The 14,931-nt window shown below is 31.4% G+C and overlaps 1 protein-coding gene across 1 annotated transcript in view; it reads left to right on the forward strand.

The window, feature by feature from the left end:
- The first annotated feature begins 12,484 nt into the window (after window positions 1-12,484).
- LOC108915765 (transcription factor SOX-14-like) overlaps window positions 12,485-14,931 on the forward strand; it is a 31,102-nt gene continuing 28,655 nt past the window's right edge. The window contains exon 1 of the mRNA XM_018721887.2: window positions 12,485-12,690. Within this exon, the coding sequence (XP_018577403.1) occupies window positions 12,485-12,690 (206 nt within the window). The remainder of the gene's footprint in view (window positions 12,691-14,931) is intronic.

Below are 14,931 nucleotides of genomic sequence, written 5' to 3' on the forward strand. Positions count from 1 at the left end.
ATGCTAGTTGTTCAGTTGGCATGTTTAGATTCATTTGTGACGTAATATATAGCAATCTTTTTAAATTTATTTGATGTTATTTTCAGTTCACTTAAGTATTTTGGAACCTGTCTTCAAAAAGTATTTAAGAATGTAAAAATGATATATTTTTTTTAAATATTACAAAATAATAATGCCTACACCTTTTTTTCTTCTTAAAAATACAATGTACTTTTCCTGTAAATTTACATGTAGTGTAAGTGCGTTGTGATTCATCCTGTGCAGTGTCATATACAACTTTTCCATATTTGCAATACCAAATCATTAAAAATCCATTTAGAGCCAGAACAAAAACCGAACAAATTTAATATAATCCCATTACTACATGGTAATGTTTGAAAATATTCAGAGGCAATAAACAAACCCAATATTTACGGTAAATAACTGGAAATCAAAATTCATCCCGTGCGCCGATTGCACTGAATAGTTGTAAATTGCCGGCACTGGGCAGCACTGTTTGTCACGGCCTCCTGCATTGTGCCCCATACAAAAACAAATTGACATCGTAAAAACCGTCGATTGTCTCCACTAATCAGTGTCCATTGTACGCTGAATGCCTGTTTAATCGCGTGGGCCGGTAAAGGGTGGATCACATGTACACGCCGATATACAGGGGGTGCGTAGCCCTCTTATTGTGAGCGGCGTGCGGCGCTGATTAAAAAAATGTTAAGCCCCCGATATTCCAGAAGCATTAATAACTCTTATTTATTTCTGTTCAGATAAGATAGAGAGGTGTGTGCTCCCTAAATACGAAGTGACTTCGGCAGCGATCAGTTTTAAAATAAATAAATTAAATCGTGAATTGTCATTCTTTTTCTTTATTTTTCTGAAATTATTTGACGATTTCAGTGGGTATACATATAGGGTGTACAAGTCTATGTAATAAATTCAGAAATGTTGAAAATATCACATTTCTAGTCTAGATAAAATTCAATTTTAATTTTAAAATCTACCAGCGGCGCACCGCACAAAAGTTCAGGTAAAGAAAAGGGGGCATGAACCCCAAAAAAATATCACTCTGTAGAATATCACGACCATTCGGCCTGCCCAATGATGTAATCCCTACAGCCTAACATATATTTCAAATTTGAGATAAATATCTCAAAAACTGTGGGAGCTATAGAGAAAAAAACTAAAAAAATCTTAAAATTTCAACACCCTGTAAATCGGTAACGAAACGTTTGCGGACCTATGTTTATATGAACTTTTAGTCATGAAATAACCCAAAGAATTACCCCCTCCCTTATGTACATGATATTTAGGAACACCCTGTATACTTCATTTCAGTTTCTCATACATACAATGGTAGTACAAATATAGTACCTAAGTGCTTTCCAAAAATTTACCTTCTTTAAAGAAATATAAAATTTTTATATATATGAGGCTTAATCAAAAAGTAACGGGAATTCATCTGCTGAAAAGCGGTCTCCTTTGAGTATCATTTTGAGTTTGGGAAATAAGAAAAGTTACAGGGGTCATATTCGAAAAATAGGGTGTTTTTAACACAAAATATCAGACAAATTCTCTGATTCATAAACACTGAGGTAAGTCTTACTCGTTTACTCGCTAAACACAGGCAGCTGCTTAAAAATTGACAGCTACGTCACTGACAGTGCTGCATACCAATATACATAAACATAAATCAACTCGATAGACAAGATACAACTCGCAAAATTTTAAAATTCCCTTTACTTTTTTTTATCAAAGTTCGTATATTTTCCCAAAAGTTTTAAAAAAAGCTCTGAAAAATATGTTGTCAGTGTTAGTGTCAGTGTCAGTGTCAGCATTAATTTTTACTACACTGTAAAAAAATCGTCGTGAGTAAAAGCAATAAAGGTTCGGAGTGGATCCATTGAGTGAAATTATTGAGTACATTTTCACTCAATATAGGTAAATAAATTCTTCACGTAAATTCGTGTTTGGTGCACTTATACCTTAATCAGAGTAAATGTCCTCATTACTGAGACTGAGTGATCACACCCTTTTTCACATCTTATTCTTATCTGTTTTCATCGTCCCATCTCATGACCTTGGCGTGGTGGATGGCAGTATGGCGTATGGTGTGCTTTGGAGTTGGACAAGTATAAGTTTATTTGGTTAATCTAGTGAAAATTGTATTTAAATGCAGTGATTTAATTACATTAATTAAAGACAATATATTAACGGATAGTTAAATAGATTAACGGATAGTTATCCAGTTTCTTATCCAGATACATTGTCTTTGTTCCCATAATCCCATTAGGTTGTTTCGTGACCGTAACGTGGTGGAGTTCGACAAGTATCGGTTTATCTGGTTATTCTAGTGAAAATTGTAAATAAATGCAGTGATTATTTAAGTACAATAATTAAAGACAACATATTAAGTCTCGATTAATATTTGTTTAAATAAACGCACAGTTAAATTGTTATTTATATATAATTACGTATTTGTAACGTACCTACAATATAGGTTATGGCAATTTATTTATCCGATCAGTGAACGAATCGAGACCTAAATTATTGTCTCTAAAACAAATCTGTGTTGAAACCACTATGACTGTTTAGCAGTTTATGACAATAATATTTAAATGAAAAGTTCAAGGAAATATAAAGTGGTACAAAACCACTCCAAACGTTAACAATATGGAAGCATTTATTATGTAAATTGTACACATTAGTTGACCTAATTTCATATAACATGGCCTTTACCCAAAATTCATACAAATTTAATAAATTACAAAAAATTTATCAAAAAATACCGATTTTCAACTGTTAACTTCAAGGGTTAATATATACTATCAAAAAAAAATGTAGATTTGAGACATTATTTTTACAATATCTCTCCTAATTTGAAAAACACGCTGTATAGCGTCTAAGTAATTTCAACACTGTATGTCCTAATTAATAATTTATGAGTGATTTATTTTTGCACTCAATATTTGGTTAATTAAAAACCAAGTCTAAGTAAAAAATTACTCAATAATCGTTTTTAAATTTTATTAGAAGAAAAAGTCTACTCTAAATTGGTTTTATATACTCAGAATAGAGTCAAAAGTCACTCATTTGGTAGTTAGCAGTAACTCGGATTTGAGTAAAACTCACTCATTTCTGATGCAATAGTTTCACTCATACTAATAGAGTGAAAATTTAACTCGATCGGGTGTGGACAGAAATTGATACATTATCGAGTAAAATTGAGTGAAATTTGATTGATTTTTTTTTACAGTGTAGTACCTGATTCTAATTGTTACATATACTTCTAACTGAAAACAGCTATAATATTAAAAAAATTTCATCAATCTACCTAAAAAATGTTTGATTTTAAGTTTCCTGTATCTCGGAAGAAAAAGTGGTTTGAAGGCTTATTTACTGCAGAGTTATTCAAGAAACATCTTCCTGAAGTAATGACATAGTTACATAGTTAAAAAAATTAGTCCAAGAAGACAATAGTAAAATTACCTACTAATTAAAAAAGCTACTTCATTCAACAGTACATAATAATACTGTGCAACTCCTATAAAAATATATGAATTTAAAAAAGATTTTGTGCAATCTAAAATTACTTTCGATTATAATTAAACTTGATATTTAACGTCAATTAAATATTAACAGAATGAAAAATTAGCAAAAAAATTTAATTTTATTGTAAAAATAAAGTCGTACAACGAAAATACTCCAGCAATAATAATGAAACTAAACCAATTATAATTGTATTTTGAATAAAAAACTTGTCTTTATACTTAAGGATGGAGTGTTAAATAACAAGCCCGAGTTTTGCAATATTGTATACATATACCTAAGCCTTGAATAGAATCGTTCACACAATGAAGAAGGCCTAATTAAATTTAAATATCACCGCGAAGAGTTGCATTTAAATTCAGTATCATTGTCTATCTATTCCACTCACCAAATCTATCAAACACAATTACACAAAACCAAGTTTCAACACGCCAAACAAAACCCTTCGCCACAAAACATTTAACAATGAGAAAACAAAAAACGCAGCATCAGTAGAAATAATCATTACCGACAATGAGAGTTGATTGTATATGAATAATTCTATCATTACCCTTTCAGGCGATATTAGCTTTATTGTAGTGGAGTATTGTTGTTTCGGCGGCAGTCTGACGAAAGAACAATTGTATTCCATTCCGTGGATTGTTTGATATATGGGCATCTGATACCTTTCGCTGTTATTCCGCATTGTTAATTTTAAAATGGCCAGTAAACGAGGTTAAGGAATTGTCTTATTTCTATTTCGAGGTTTATATTAATGAAGGATAGGCAACAATTGGTGTTATTGATTCTAAATAAGAAAATGACATCATTAAAATACAAAATAGTTCCTGGTGCATGACTGTCTGCAGCTGTTTTATACGAGTAAATAGGTTAAAATTTAAAGTTATAATAATTATATATTCAAATTTATGACTTATTTCTTAACAATAATCTGTTTCTTGGCAGTTAATGTGGTTTTAGAAAAGATATTGGACAGCTACCCTTTTGATCAATGCAAAACTTAGTGCTTCGGTGCACTAAACTTTTCTAAATTATTTGAGAGTCAACCACGTGTAGGTACCAAATTGAAATACACAGACTTTGAAAGCACCGCGTTAATTTTATTGTCATCTTACCTTACTGACAGGTGTCAAACTGTGGTGTACAATTAGAGAACACTATACCAACGAGAAGCGACAGAATCGGAGGTTCCTTTGATGTTTTGTGGTCACGCTAGAGTCGACCGATTTGACAGAAACACAATCGTTTACACTGAGAGAAGTTACACTTCTGAATAGATGTACACTGAACGAACTGCATCAGTATCAAACATTGTTCATATAATACAAGGATAACTGTGGTAAAATGTAGACAAATTAGGTATAATATATAAAAAAATAAAACAATATTTTTATTAAACAGATATCATATTTTTTTGCAATATTTGAAATAGTTTTTTAAAAATAGGTACCTGACAATGCAATAACTTCTTTGGGACAATCTTCCACAATTTTTGCCTCTAGCTCTTCTTGCCCATTTCTAAGTTGAGGAAACTGTGTAGGTATTCCGTTTGGCAATAAGTTTATTCTTACATTCCCTTTACCAATATATTTGGTTTCGAAATGGTGTTCACAAAGCCTATAATTCTTATATACATCCACAATCCTAGGCAATAAATCGAGTCTATTGCAAGTTTCTATCCACACTCGAGCACTGAAAACAAAAATAAAAATTTTCCTAAAGATATTCTCTACCGTGTAGGAAAGCGCCGATGGTCTATCACAAGTTACGTGAGAGCGATAAAGTAAGACATAGAAATCCATGCGATAGAGAAGGATGGCTATAATTAAAGCGTATCATAGTCAACGCCCATTTCGCCCTTCCACAAATAAGAAGTGGATCTTATTATGGAGAGGCTCGGACAGACAGCATCTGACTGATAACTGACAACAACACAACCCAATTCGCGCATGCGCATACGAAAACTGTTAACGCAGAAAGCCTTGCTGTCGCTTTTCGTTGATATAATATTCTCTGGTATAATTTATTCGTTAGCCTTCTTTTGAATGAAAACAAAAGTTTCATAGTTACCTTCTCTTCTGTGATTTGATGTGTAGTACTTTAATATGATGATTATTTTAATAGTTGAGAAAAGTTAAATCTATAGTCGACAAATTTTACGAAATAAGGAGTTTCTGTTAATAGTCTTAAACCCACAATTTTCAAAAAAACAATCATAACAGTACCTACAGACAATCATTACAATGTAATTTATAATAACATTTTATATTGTTAGTTAGTGTTATTGTATGTTGTTAGTTCTTCTAATGTCAATATATTTTCAAATATGCCTCAGGGTTTAGTTTTAGGTCGTCTTCTCTTTACTATTATAAACGTTTGACACGTTGACAAATTTACCAATTATACTTATATTATTAATACATCACAAGACAACATTACTAGCAATGATAATATAGATTAACCTTTGAACATATTCTTAATTTGAACTCTAGTAAATCTATTCTTACACTATTTTGCGGTAAAAATAGTAGGTACCTATTCATGAAGCAAGAGATGAATTAGATATTATTATCTGTTGATACTGCCCAGACACCTTGGATTAATAGCTCTAATATTAAATTTAAATTTTATTTCGACAGAACTGAAAAAACGCAAAAAAGTTTCCGTTATATGCCAGTAGCTAATTTTTGAATTTTCACTCAAGGGGAATTCTTTATGATGCATTTTCTTGTCTTTTAATGATTGATATTTTTAACGTAACAAAATACTATATTCTTGTCTGATCTTAGAGGAGACGACCATACTTTCTATAAAACTAATTATATAAATTCTTTATACAGGGTGTCTCATAATTATTGCCCAATAATATAACACTTGATTCTATTAACAAAAATAATAATATTTTTTCATATAAACAGGGGTTGAAAATGCTTCTTAAGGGAGCTACGCCCCCTAAATGGGGCCTCAAAAATTGTATTATTTTTTTAAATACTTCCGAAGCAGATTGAAGTAAAATTATGAATTTTGACACCATGAACGCTCATTAAAAGTCGAAATAGAGGGTCTATCATCCGTTGGCATCTGAATTTGAAAATTTCGGCAAGCAAAAAAATAGGGGCAAATTTTAGCTGACAACCCCCCAACTGAGACGCCCCTGGCTGAATGATGATCTATTTCGACATTTAATGAACGTTCATGTGTCAAAATTCATAATTTTCGGAAATATTAAAAAAATGAATTTTTTGAGGCCCCATTTAGGGGGGCGTAGCTCCTTTACGAAATTTCTTGACCCATGTTTATATGAAAAAATATACTTATTTTTGGCAATAGAATCAAGTAGTAAATTTTTGGACACTAATTATGAGATATATGAGTATAATCTTTTACTTATTTATAATTTTGTTATATAATAGGTTTAAACCTACTCTTAAGAGTAGATTTAAAAAATTTACGAGAAACACTCGGAGTAACAATTTAGTGAAAACCTGATATTCGATAAAACTGATAATAAGTATTGTTTTTCCAATATGTTTGCAGTGTGATTTCTAAAAAATATCTCAATTCCGGAAAACAAAATTGAAGAAAAGTGATAAGTCTTTCGTATTAAATACTCACCTAGAATTGACAGGTACAATGACTTTTAAAATGAAACCACAGCCAAATGTATAAAATCATTGCCTACAATGATGTATAGACATAGGAAAATTAATTTTTGTACCTAAACCGCTCGTGTAGTGAAAATTGTTGAAGAAACAAAAACTTCCAAATGGTATCAGCTACCTACTGAAAAATATTTATCACTAGGTATTAGGCGAACAGAAAAAAATTATGGACGCATATTTTCACCATACATCAACTTCCTAACAGTGAAGAACTTTGAGGCCATATCCAGATGAAGCAATTTCGGAGATCAGTGGATTAGCCTGAATCGGTCAATTTTGAATCCAAAAATCTGTGGTCTTCCGTGGTACACGTATTTGCGGGACACCCTGTTGATATACAGGGTCGGAAAATACCGATGGTCCATCTGCCGTTACGTGAGAGCGATAAAGTAAGTCATAGAAATCCGTGCGATAGAGAAAGATGACTATAATGAAGGCGTCTAATAGTCACCGCCCATTTCGACCTTCCACAAATAAGAAGTGGATCTTATTTGTGGAAGGGCGAAACGGGCGGTGACTATAAGATGCCTTCATTATAGCCATCCTTCTCAATCGCATGGATTTCTATGGCTTACTTTATCGCTCTCACGTAACGGCGGATGGACCATCGGTACTTTCCGAACCTGTATATGTAAGAAAATAGAATTTCTCCTGTGTAAAAAGATATTACCTAAAATGGTTGAAATAAGTTACACCAGAACAGATATACCTATGAATCTATACATTATCAACCATTCTTCAAGAAAACTTAATAAATAATAGAATAACAGAAAGTGTAAAAATACCTGTAAATACTACGAATTTAATAATTTAATATATCCTAAGTGGATACGTTGTTCGTTTGCAGTTGCAATTTACTTAAGCCTTTAGAAATATAGATTCAATAATATCTGCAATTAGTAGTTAATTTCGGAAAATTTAAGTATACATCCTTTAGACAAGGAATTTTTCCAAAAATTTTCTATATTTTATTAGTTCATTTTCACTATTTATTGTCAGTCGCGGCGATCCAATTTTCTGTACGACAAAATAAAGCACTTTTCTTCCACTCAATTATCATTTGAGATATAGTTCCTATATCTATATAATTTATACTACAATAGATACTAGAGCATACCGTTGTTTTCTTCGTTTGCAATTAATTACTAATTCATCAATACATATGCATGTAACACAGGTATTCAGCAAAATCAAGTAATTAGTTTCAAACTTAAACCCCCTTCTACCTCAACACGTTAACGACAAACGACACTTCTTGCGGCTCCTGTATCTATTTCAGGATAACAGTAGTACCCCTGAAGTCGCCTAAGATATCCTGATATGATTAGGGAGATATCTGAGCCAATGGGACCAGAAGGGGCGGGGCCGCAGCAATCAATGCCTGTGGTGGGGTGATGCATGGCGACTGAGCAACAAGTGTGTGCCTTCTCTTACATAAAACCACCACAATAATCCTGTTCTTAAAGGATCGGGATTACTAGCGTTCAGGCGGCACATGCACGGGATGTTTGAGAGAAAAATATGTACCTGCCTACGTAGCCGAAGCAAGAGAGAGCACAGGAACGTTGGTTAATATACGGGGTGTTTTCTAAGGTTATCCAATGCCTGAAGATGTTCAGTTTAGGTTGATGAAACTTGGGCTGAAGATACGGTTAATTAAAGGCAAGAAATGACCCATACGTATCTGTCAAACAGACACTTAAAATATTATCTGAAGTTACTTAGTTATGACATAGGTTTCGTTTTTTTAATTTATTGCCGCATTTGAAACCCTTGCTCCAAAAAAATATTCCAGAGTTATTTTCTATGAAAATAGTTTTTCCCGACCAAAAATCTCACAGTAAAAAAGACAAATAGCACATTACTGTGTGCATGTATGGTAGGGTGGAAGAATGTTGGCTTGGGTCAATGTGAGAGATTGACACCGGTTGGCATTTGACCACCCCCGTAATTAATGAGGTTTTCCAGGTTTCCCTCATTCCTGCACTGAATGGTGGTTAGGGCCTACCAACATAAGTCGTTCCTGGGCGCAAATGCGGCCTGCGTAATAATAATATGCCGCCTCCTCTCCCGCACAAGTCTCCGACTTCTGGGTTAATCGAGCAGTTCAAATACTTGTTTACGTGCAATATGCATTATGTTGGAAAAACTTCTCAACCTGACTAACACAAAGAAAAATATTTAAAAACGAAAAACCATCCACTGAGAAAACGAAAACATGTTGATTTTCGAAAGGTAAACAACTAACAACTTTTTAAAATGAAGTGATATACTTTTACATAGTGATGTGTATTTTATATTTGTCTGCTTTATTCACTGTGAGAGTCTTGTTTAAGCAAAAAATCTTTAAAATATTTATTTTTAGTAGGGGTTTTTCATTAATTTTTTTATTTGTTTCTCAGGTAGCAAAATACCCAATAAATAAAGAAAAAAGGCTTAAAATGGCCCAAAAAAAGGTTTTATGAATTTATAACAGGTACTGGTTACAGAATATTCTGTGGATACTTAAATATAAAAAATATATATCTAAATAAATCAGTAAGTTAGTTAGATTTTGTTAAAAATGTAGCAATATATTTGTTCTTTGGCTAATCACCACCATATTTTCGAATTATTCTACGCACCTAAGTGTATCATGCTAAGGTATCTCAGCAATTATTAGAGATAGAACGTTATGGTTTCCGTGAACGTTAGCCACTTCCACATAAATCTTCAGGCAAAACAAATTTTCTATAAGTTTTTTTAGTGTCCACAGTTGGATTGATGATACTTTATCTCATAGTTTGTTTTTGCATAGATGCAGTAAAGTACTTAATATTTTAATAACTAACACCTCTTTAATAAAAACCGTAGGTGTCCATGACTTAAGTATTTAAAAAGATGGTGGTGATTTATAAAAGTATGTAGTTTGTCACACTTATCTTCAAATGTATAACAGAGCCGTGTCTTTTTTCTCTAATTTAAAAAAAATGTATGAAATTGTCCATTATTATTAAAACCGATTATTAAAAACAGATGCACTATTAAACAGACTCTGATGCCATTGTTACAGGCATACAGGCTTTTTGTTGGCTATGAAGAAAATCAAATTCGTAAGTATAATCGGTGGTGTAAACAAAAAATAGGTATAGGTACAATGGTACATATTTTTACAAAGTTGGACTTAATTTCCTACGACAAATGTTTCTGTAAGTTTGTAAATAGTTCTATACTTATATTTATTCATTGTTTATTTAATTATAATTTTTTTGTGTAAGTAATTACTCTAGTTTACTGTAAAAAATACATACTGACATAAAATAGCTTTTAATAATTGCTATTTCAGCTATTTTTGAGTTTTAATATTTTGATAAATTCTGATAAATACTTAGAAAGAATTTAATAAAAAGTTATTGGCAATTATTAAATTGAATTCAATGAGTTTGTCAAGAAAGTGCTCCTTTAGATAAGCTTTGATTAATTTTACCTTGCAATAACAGGACATGATTTAAACAATTATGCACTTTACTGGATATGAAAATTCTAGATAAATCCAATTTCCACGGATGGTGTGATTTCGAGTAAGCACGTGCTTTTTGCTATAATCTTGGAGGTACCTATTATATTTTGTTACAAGTAGCTCATACTTGGGATTAAGCAAAATAGTAACCATTTTTATAGGATATCCAGTAATTGGCAAAGAGTGTCAAAATTAGGAATAAAACAGAAATAAAAGTGAATAGTTCGCGCATATTTCTTTTATTAATTAATAATTACATAAATACCAAACATAGTACCAAAATTTTTAAACTCTCTGTTACACTGTAAAAAAATCGGTGTGAGGGAAAAGCAGTAAATATCCTCATTACTACATATCCAGATGCATTATCTTTGTCTGTTCCCATTGTCCCATTAGGTTATCTCGTGATCGTGGCGTGGTGGATGGCAGTATGGCGTATGGTATGCTTTGGAGTTGGACAAGTATTGGTTTATCTGGTTATTCTAGTGAAAATTGTATTTTAATGCAGTGATTTAATTACAATAATTAAAGACAATATATTAAATCTCGATTAATATTTGGTTGAATAAACGGATAATTAAATTGTTATCTTTAATTGCGTATTTGTAACTAACAATATAGGTTATGGTGATCTATTCGTCTGATAAGTTCACCAATTTCTTTAATCGGGACCTCAAATATTATTTCTAAAACAGATCTGTAGCAGCTTGGTAGTTTATGACTTTAATACAATAGGTATTTAAATTAAAATTTAAAAAGAACATGAAACAAGTCCGAGTAAAAAGTTACTTAGTAATAGTTAAATTTAAACCATAACTCCAAATTGATTTTACTCAGAATACAGTCAAAAGTCCCTCAATTGCTCTCTTCAACTTTGTTTGACATTAAATTTATTTTAGAACCGTACTCATTCACTTCTCAAATTTTCATTCATATAGTAGTGTATCTATAAGCTATGAAGGTATATTTTTCATAGCTTTTAAAAGCACTGTGCTCTTAAACTGTTAATTATTGGCGCCAGGATATTTCTTAAAAAAATAAAATGGTTTATTTTGACGTTCTTATAAGTTTCATAAAAATGTTTATAACTATGCTATCGAACATTCTGTTCTTTTTCCGGAAACTATAATACACGTCAAAATTTAAAAAAATATATATCTTCTAACAATTAAGAAGAGTACTTATGAAAATTCACACAATTGTTCCTAAAATCTTGACTGTTACAAATTGTATGAAACTTTCATGCAATGTTTGAAAATTCGAGATACTCTACAATTTGTTGGTAATAATTTCTCAAATGTAAAAATATTCACAATGTAAACGTTGTATATATAAATTTTCTTGTAACTTATCATCAGAAAATGAACATCCTAGGTACATCTCCTCATAAAAAAATGAAGGAATGTTAACGAGAATTAAACACAGACGTGTTTACGGGTAATTCCAGTTTCCACAGGACTAATGGCTCGCCCACAAAGTTCTCTAATCCAGTAATGAGTAATCTGTATACTCTGCGGCTAATCTGGCGGTTAAATTGCGAATAAATCAGCGCTCACTTATATCCCGCCCCCGTGATCGCCCTCCCCACTACCCCGCGATACAGCCGACATCGGGAAAGTGTTTTGGAAACCCGGCTTGGCGCCAGTCCATCTCCACCAGAATCACGCGAGAGATCTCATGGCATACCTGATAAAAACCTCCCGATAGTCACATATATATCACCCGTGAGTCATGGTAAAAAGTTCACATTACTGAAAATTTCGCGTTCATTGAGTAGTGAGAAGAGATGTCTTCTCCTAAACCGGTTAATCAAGAGCACATTAAGAGGCCCATGAACGCCTTTATGGTGTGGTCCAGGGGACAGAGGAGGAAGATGGCCCAGGAGAACCCCAAGATGCACAACTCGGAGATCTCTAAGAGACTGGGGGCCGAGTGGAAGCTGCTGAGTGAGACTGAGAAGAGACCTTTCATCGATGAGGCCAAAAGGTTGAGGTGAGGAAATTTGTTTATTATCTAGGCATGAAAAGAGTCGCATTGCAATGCGATTTTAGCATGCTAAAAGCATTTTTATTTATACGGTTTATAAGAACACTGTTTAACTCTTCAATCAATATAGAAATCTTACTTTTTATATAAAATTTATAAAATGAAAAAATATATTAATTAGCGTACTATGGCTGATTTGCGTGTTAATAATTATATTATTAATATTATTACTTTAGGAATACAAATATTAGCTAATTGCTTTATGATTTTAATGGAGTATTTTATTTTTTATAACTTGCCCATGCAGTTATTTCTTTAAATATTGGAAATCAAAGAAATAACGTAATTTGACAAAAATTAACTTGAAAAAAAGCAATTTTCAAATTTGATATTAAGAAACATCACAGACATTTTGTTTTTGTCCTTTGACATAAAACTTTTGGTATTTTCCAATTAATTACATAAGTATCTGTATTTTTAACATAGAAAAACCTTTTTTGCAACAACAAAACAGGTACTGTTATTCGTATATATGGTCAATAGATGTAAAATTTCAAAATGTGATTTATTGAAAATGATAAACTTACTCCGTAGCCTCAAATTATACTATAAATTGACAGAAAATAAAAGAAATCTGAAAAATTTCTCCGTGTTTCTTCGTCTTTGAAATATTTTTTTACTCGGAAATTCTAACTGTAATTTTATGAAAACTGTATAAATAAATTAAGCCGATTCAATTTTATAACTTTCTTCTAAAAAACAATATTATAAAACCAATTTTGCAATTATATATAGTTTATATCAGCTTTATCTTTTTGCTATATTATAAATATATTCATCTAATTCAAATAAATTCTATAATTTTTTTAAAAGAAATTTTTTTGAATTAATTTTAATTAGCTTAATACATTTATAAATAATTACTGTAATATTTAATTTTGTTGTATATATTCTTTGATTGAAACTGCAGAACGTACATTTAAATATTATTGAAACATTCTTAATTTAAAAACATGTTTTATATAGTAAATTCTTCCTATTATTACACAATACTCTCGTAAAATAAGTACTTTTGTCGTTAAGATTTATCAATTAATTTAAAAAGCTCTCTTCAAACTAAACGAATTATAAGAGATTTGCTTTATTGTCCATGTGTTGAAAATATGTCAAAGATTATAAAGGAAAACTGAAAGCCTATATCTCAAAACCGTTACTTGATTAAGTACTGATTAAATATCTTGAGAATCACCACATATCAACTCTATAAATAGATGCTAGATTTGATTGACGCTTTTTAATAGCTTAATTTGCCATTTTAATCTTTTTATATTAATTTAAATATTTTCCTTTTACAAGTCATCTCCACACGGTTAACGTTTTTATACAGTGTCAAAAACTATTGTAACAAACTATTTTTTTCCAATATAACTGTAAAAAAACGTATTTCATCACAATCACCTTATAATCGGACTTTTATCGACACCGTCTAAGTGATACTTTATCCACTATAGTCTGTTTAGAAATGAAAGAGAGTAATAAAAACTCATTACGTATGCAAATCGTAAATAAATGTAGTACTGGTGCTTATATTCAATATTTTTATATTATGCATTTTCCGTATAGATGAGGTGTACTTTTAAAAAAACTTTGTGCGATCGGACTGTACTAAATTGTAGCAAGTAGCTAAAATTTAATCCCCGACAATCCGTCTTTGTCTATGCCGCTTCAATTTCTCGGTCCATTTCTCTTATAAGTAAACAATATAAAAACAGCAGTTCAAAACATGAGGCTACTTTAAACATCATAACCGGGTTAAGAGGGTTTTTAGTAATTCAAATAAAATTATTCAATATTGTTATCAAAATATTTATTTAAATTTAATGAATAGACTTTTATTCCACACAAAAATATATGTATTTTGAAAATTCAAATTATGGTGAGTAAATGTAGTGTTGTATAAATGCACAATAAAGAAAATAAAAAAGTAGGTATATTAAAATTCATCCTCTGAATATTCTAATAAATTATATTCGTCTCCTAGATTGATAACGATAGGTTCCACAGTAACGTCAATTAAATTATCGAGTTCCCACATTTTCTCCTCTTCTTTTTGTACATGATGTATACATCTTTGCCAGTTATCTGCAGTTAGTCGTTCCAAGGAATTTTTTAACAAAATTCTCACGTCACTTAATTTAAACGTCGTATTATTTCGCGCTACATCTCCTTTTACCTGCGCCCAGACTA

The sequence above is a fragment of the Anoplophora glabripennis genome, unplaced genomic scaffold (assembly GCF_000390285.2).
Source record: "Anoplophora glabripennis isolate ALB-LARVAE unplaced genomic scaffold, Agla_2.0 scaffold1105, whole genome shotgun sequence".
Taxonomy (NCBI): Eukaryota; Metazoa; Arthropoda; class Insecta; order Coleoptera; family Cerambycidae; genus Anoplophora; species Anoplophora glabripennis.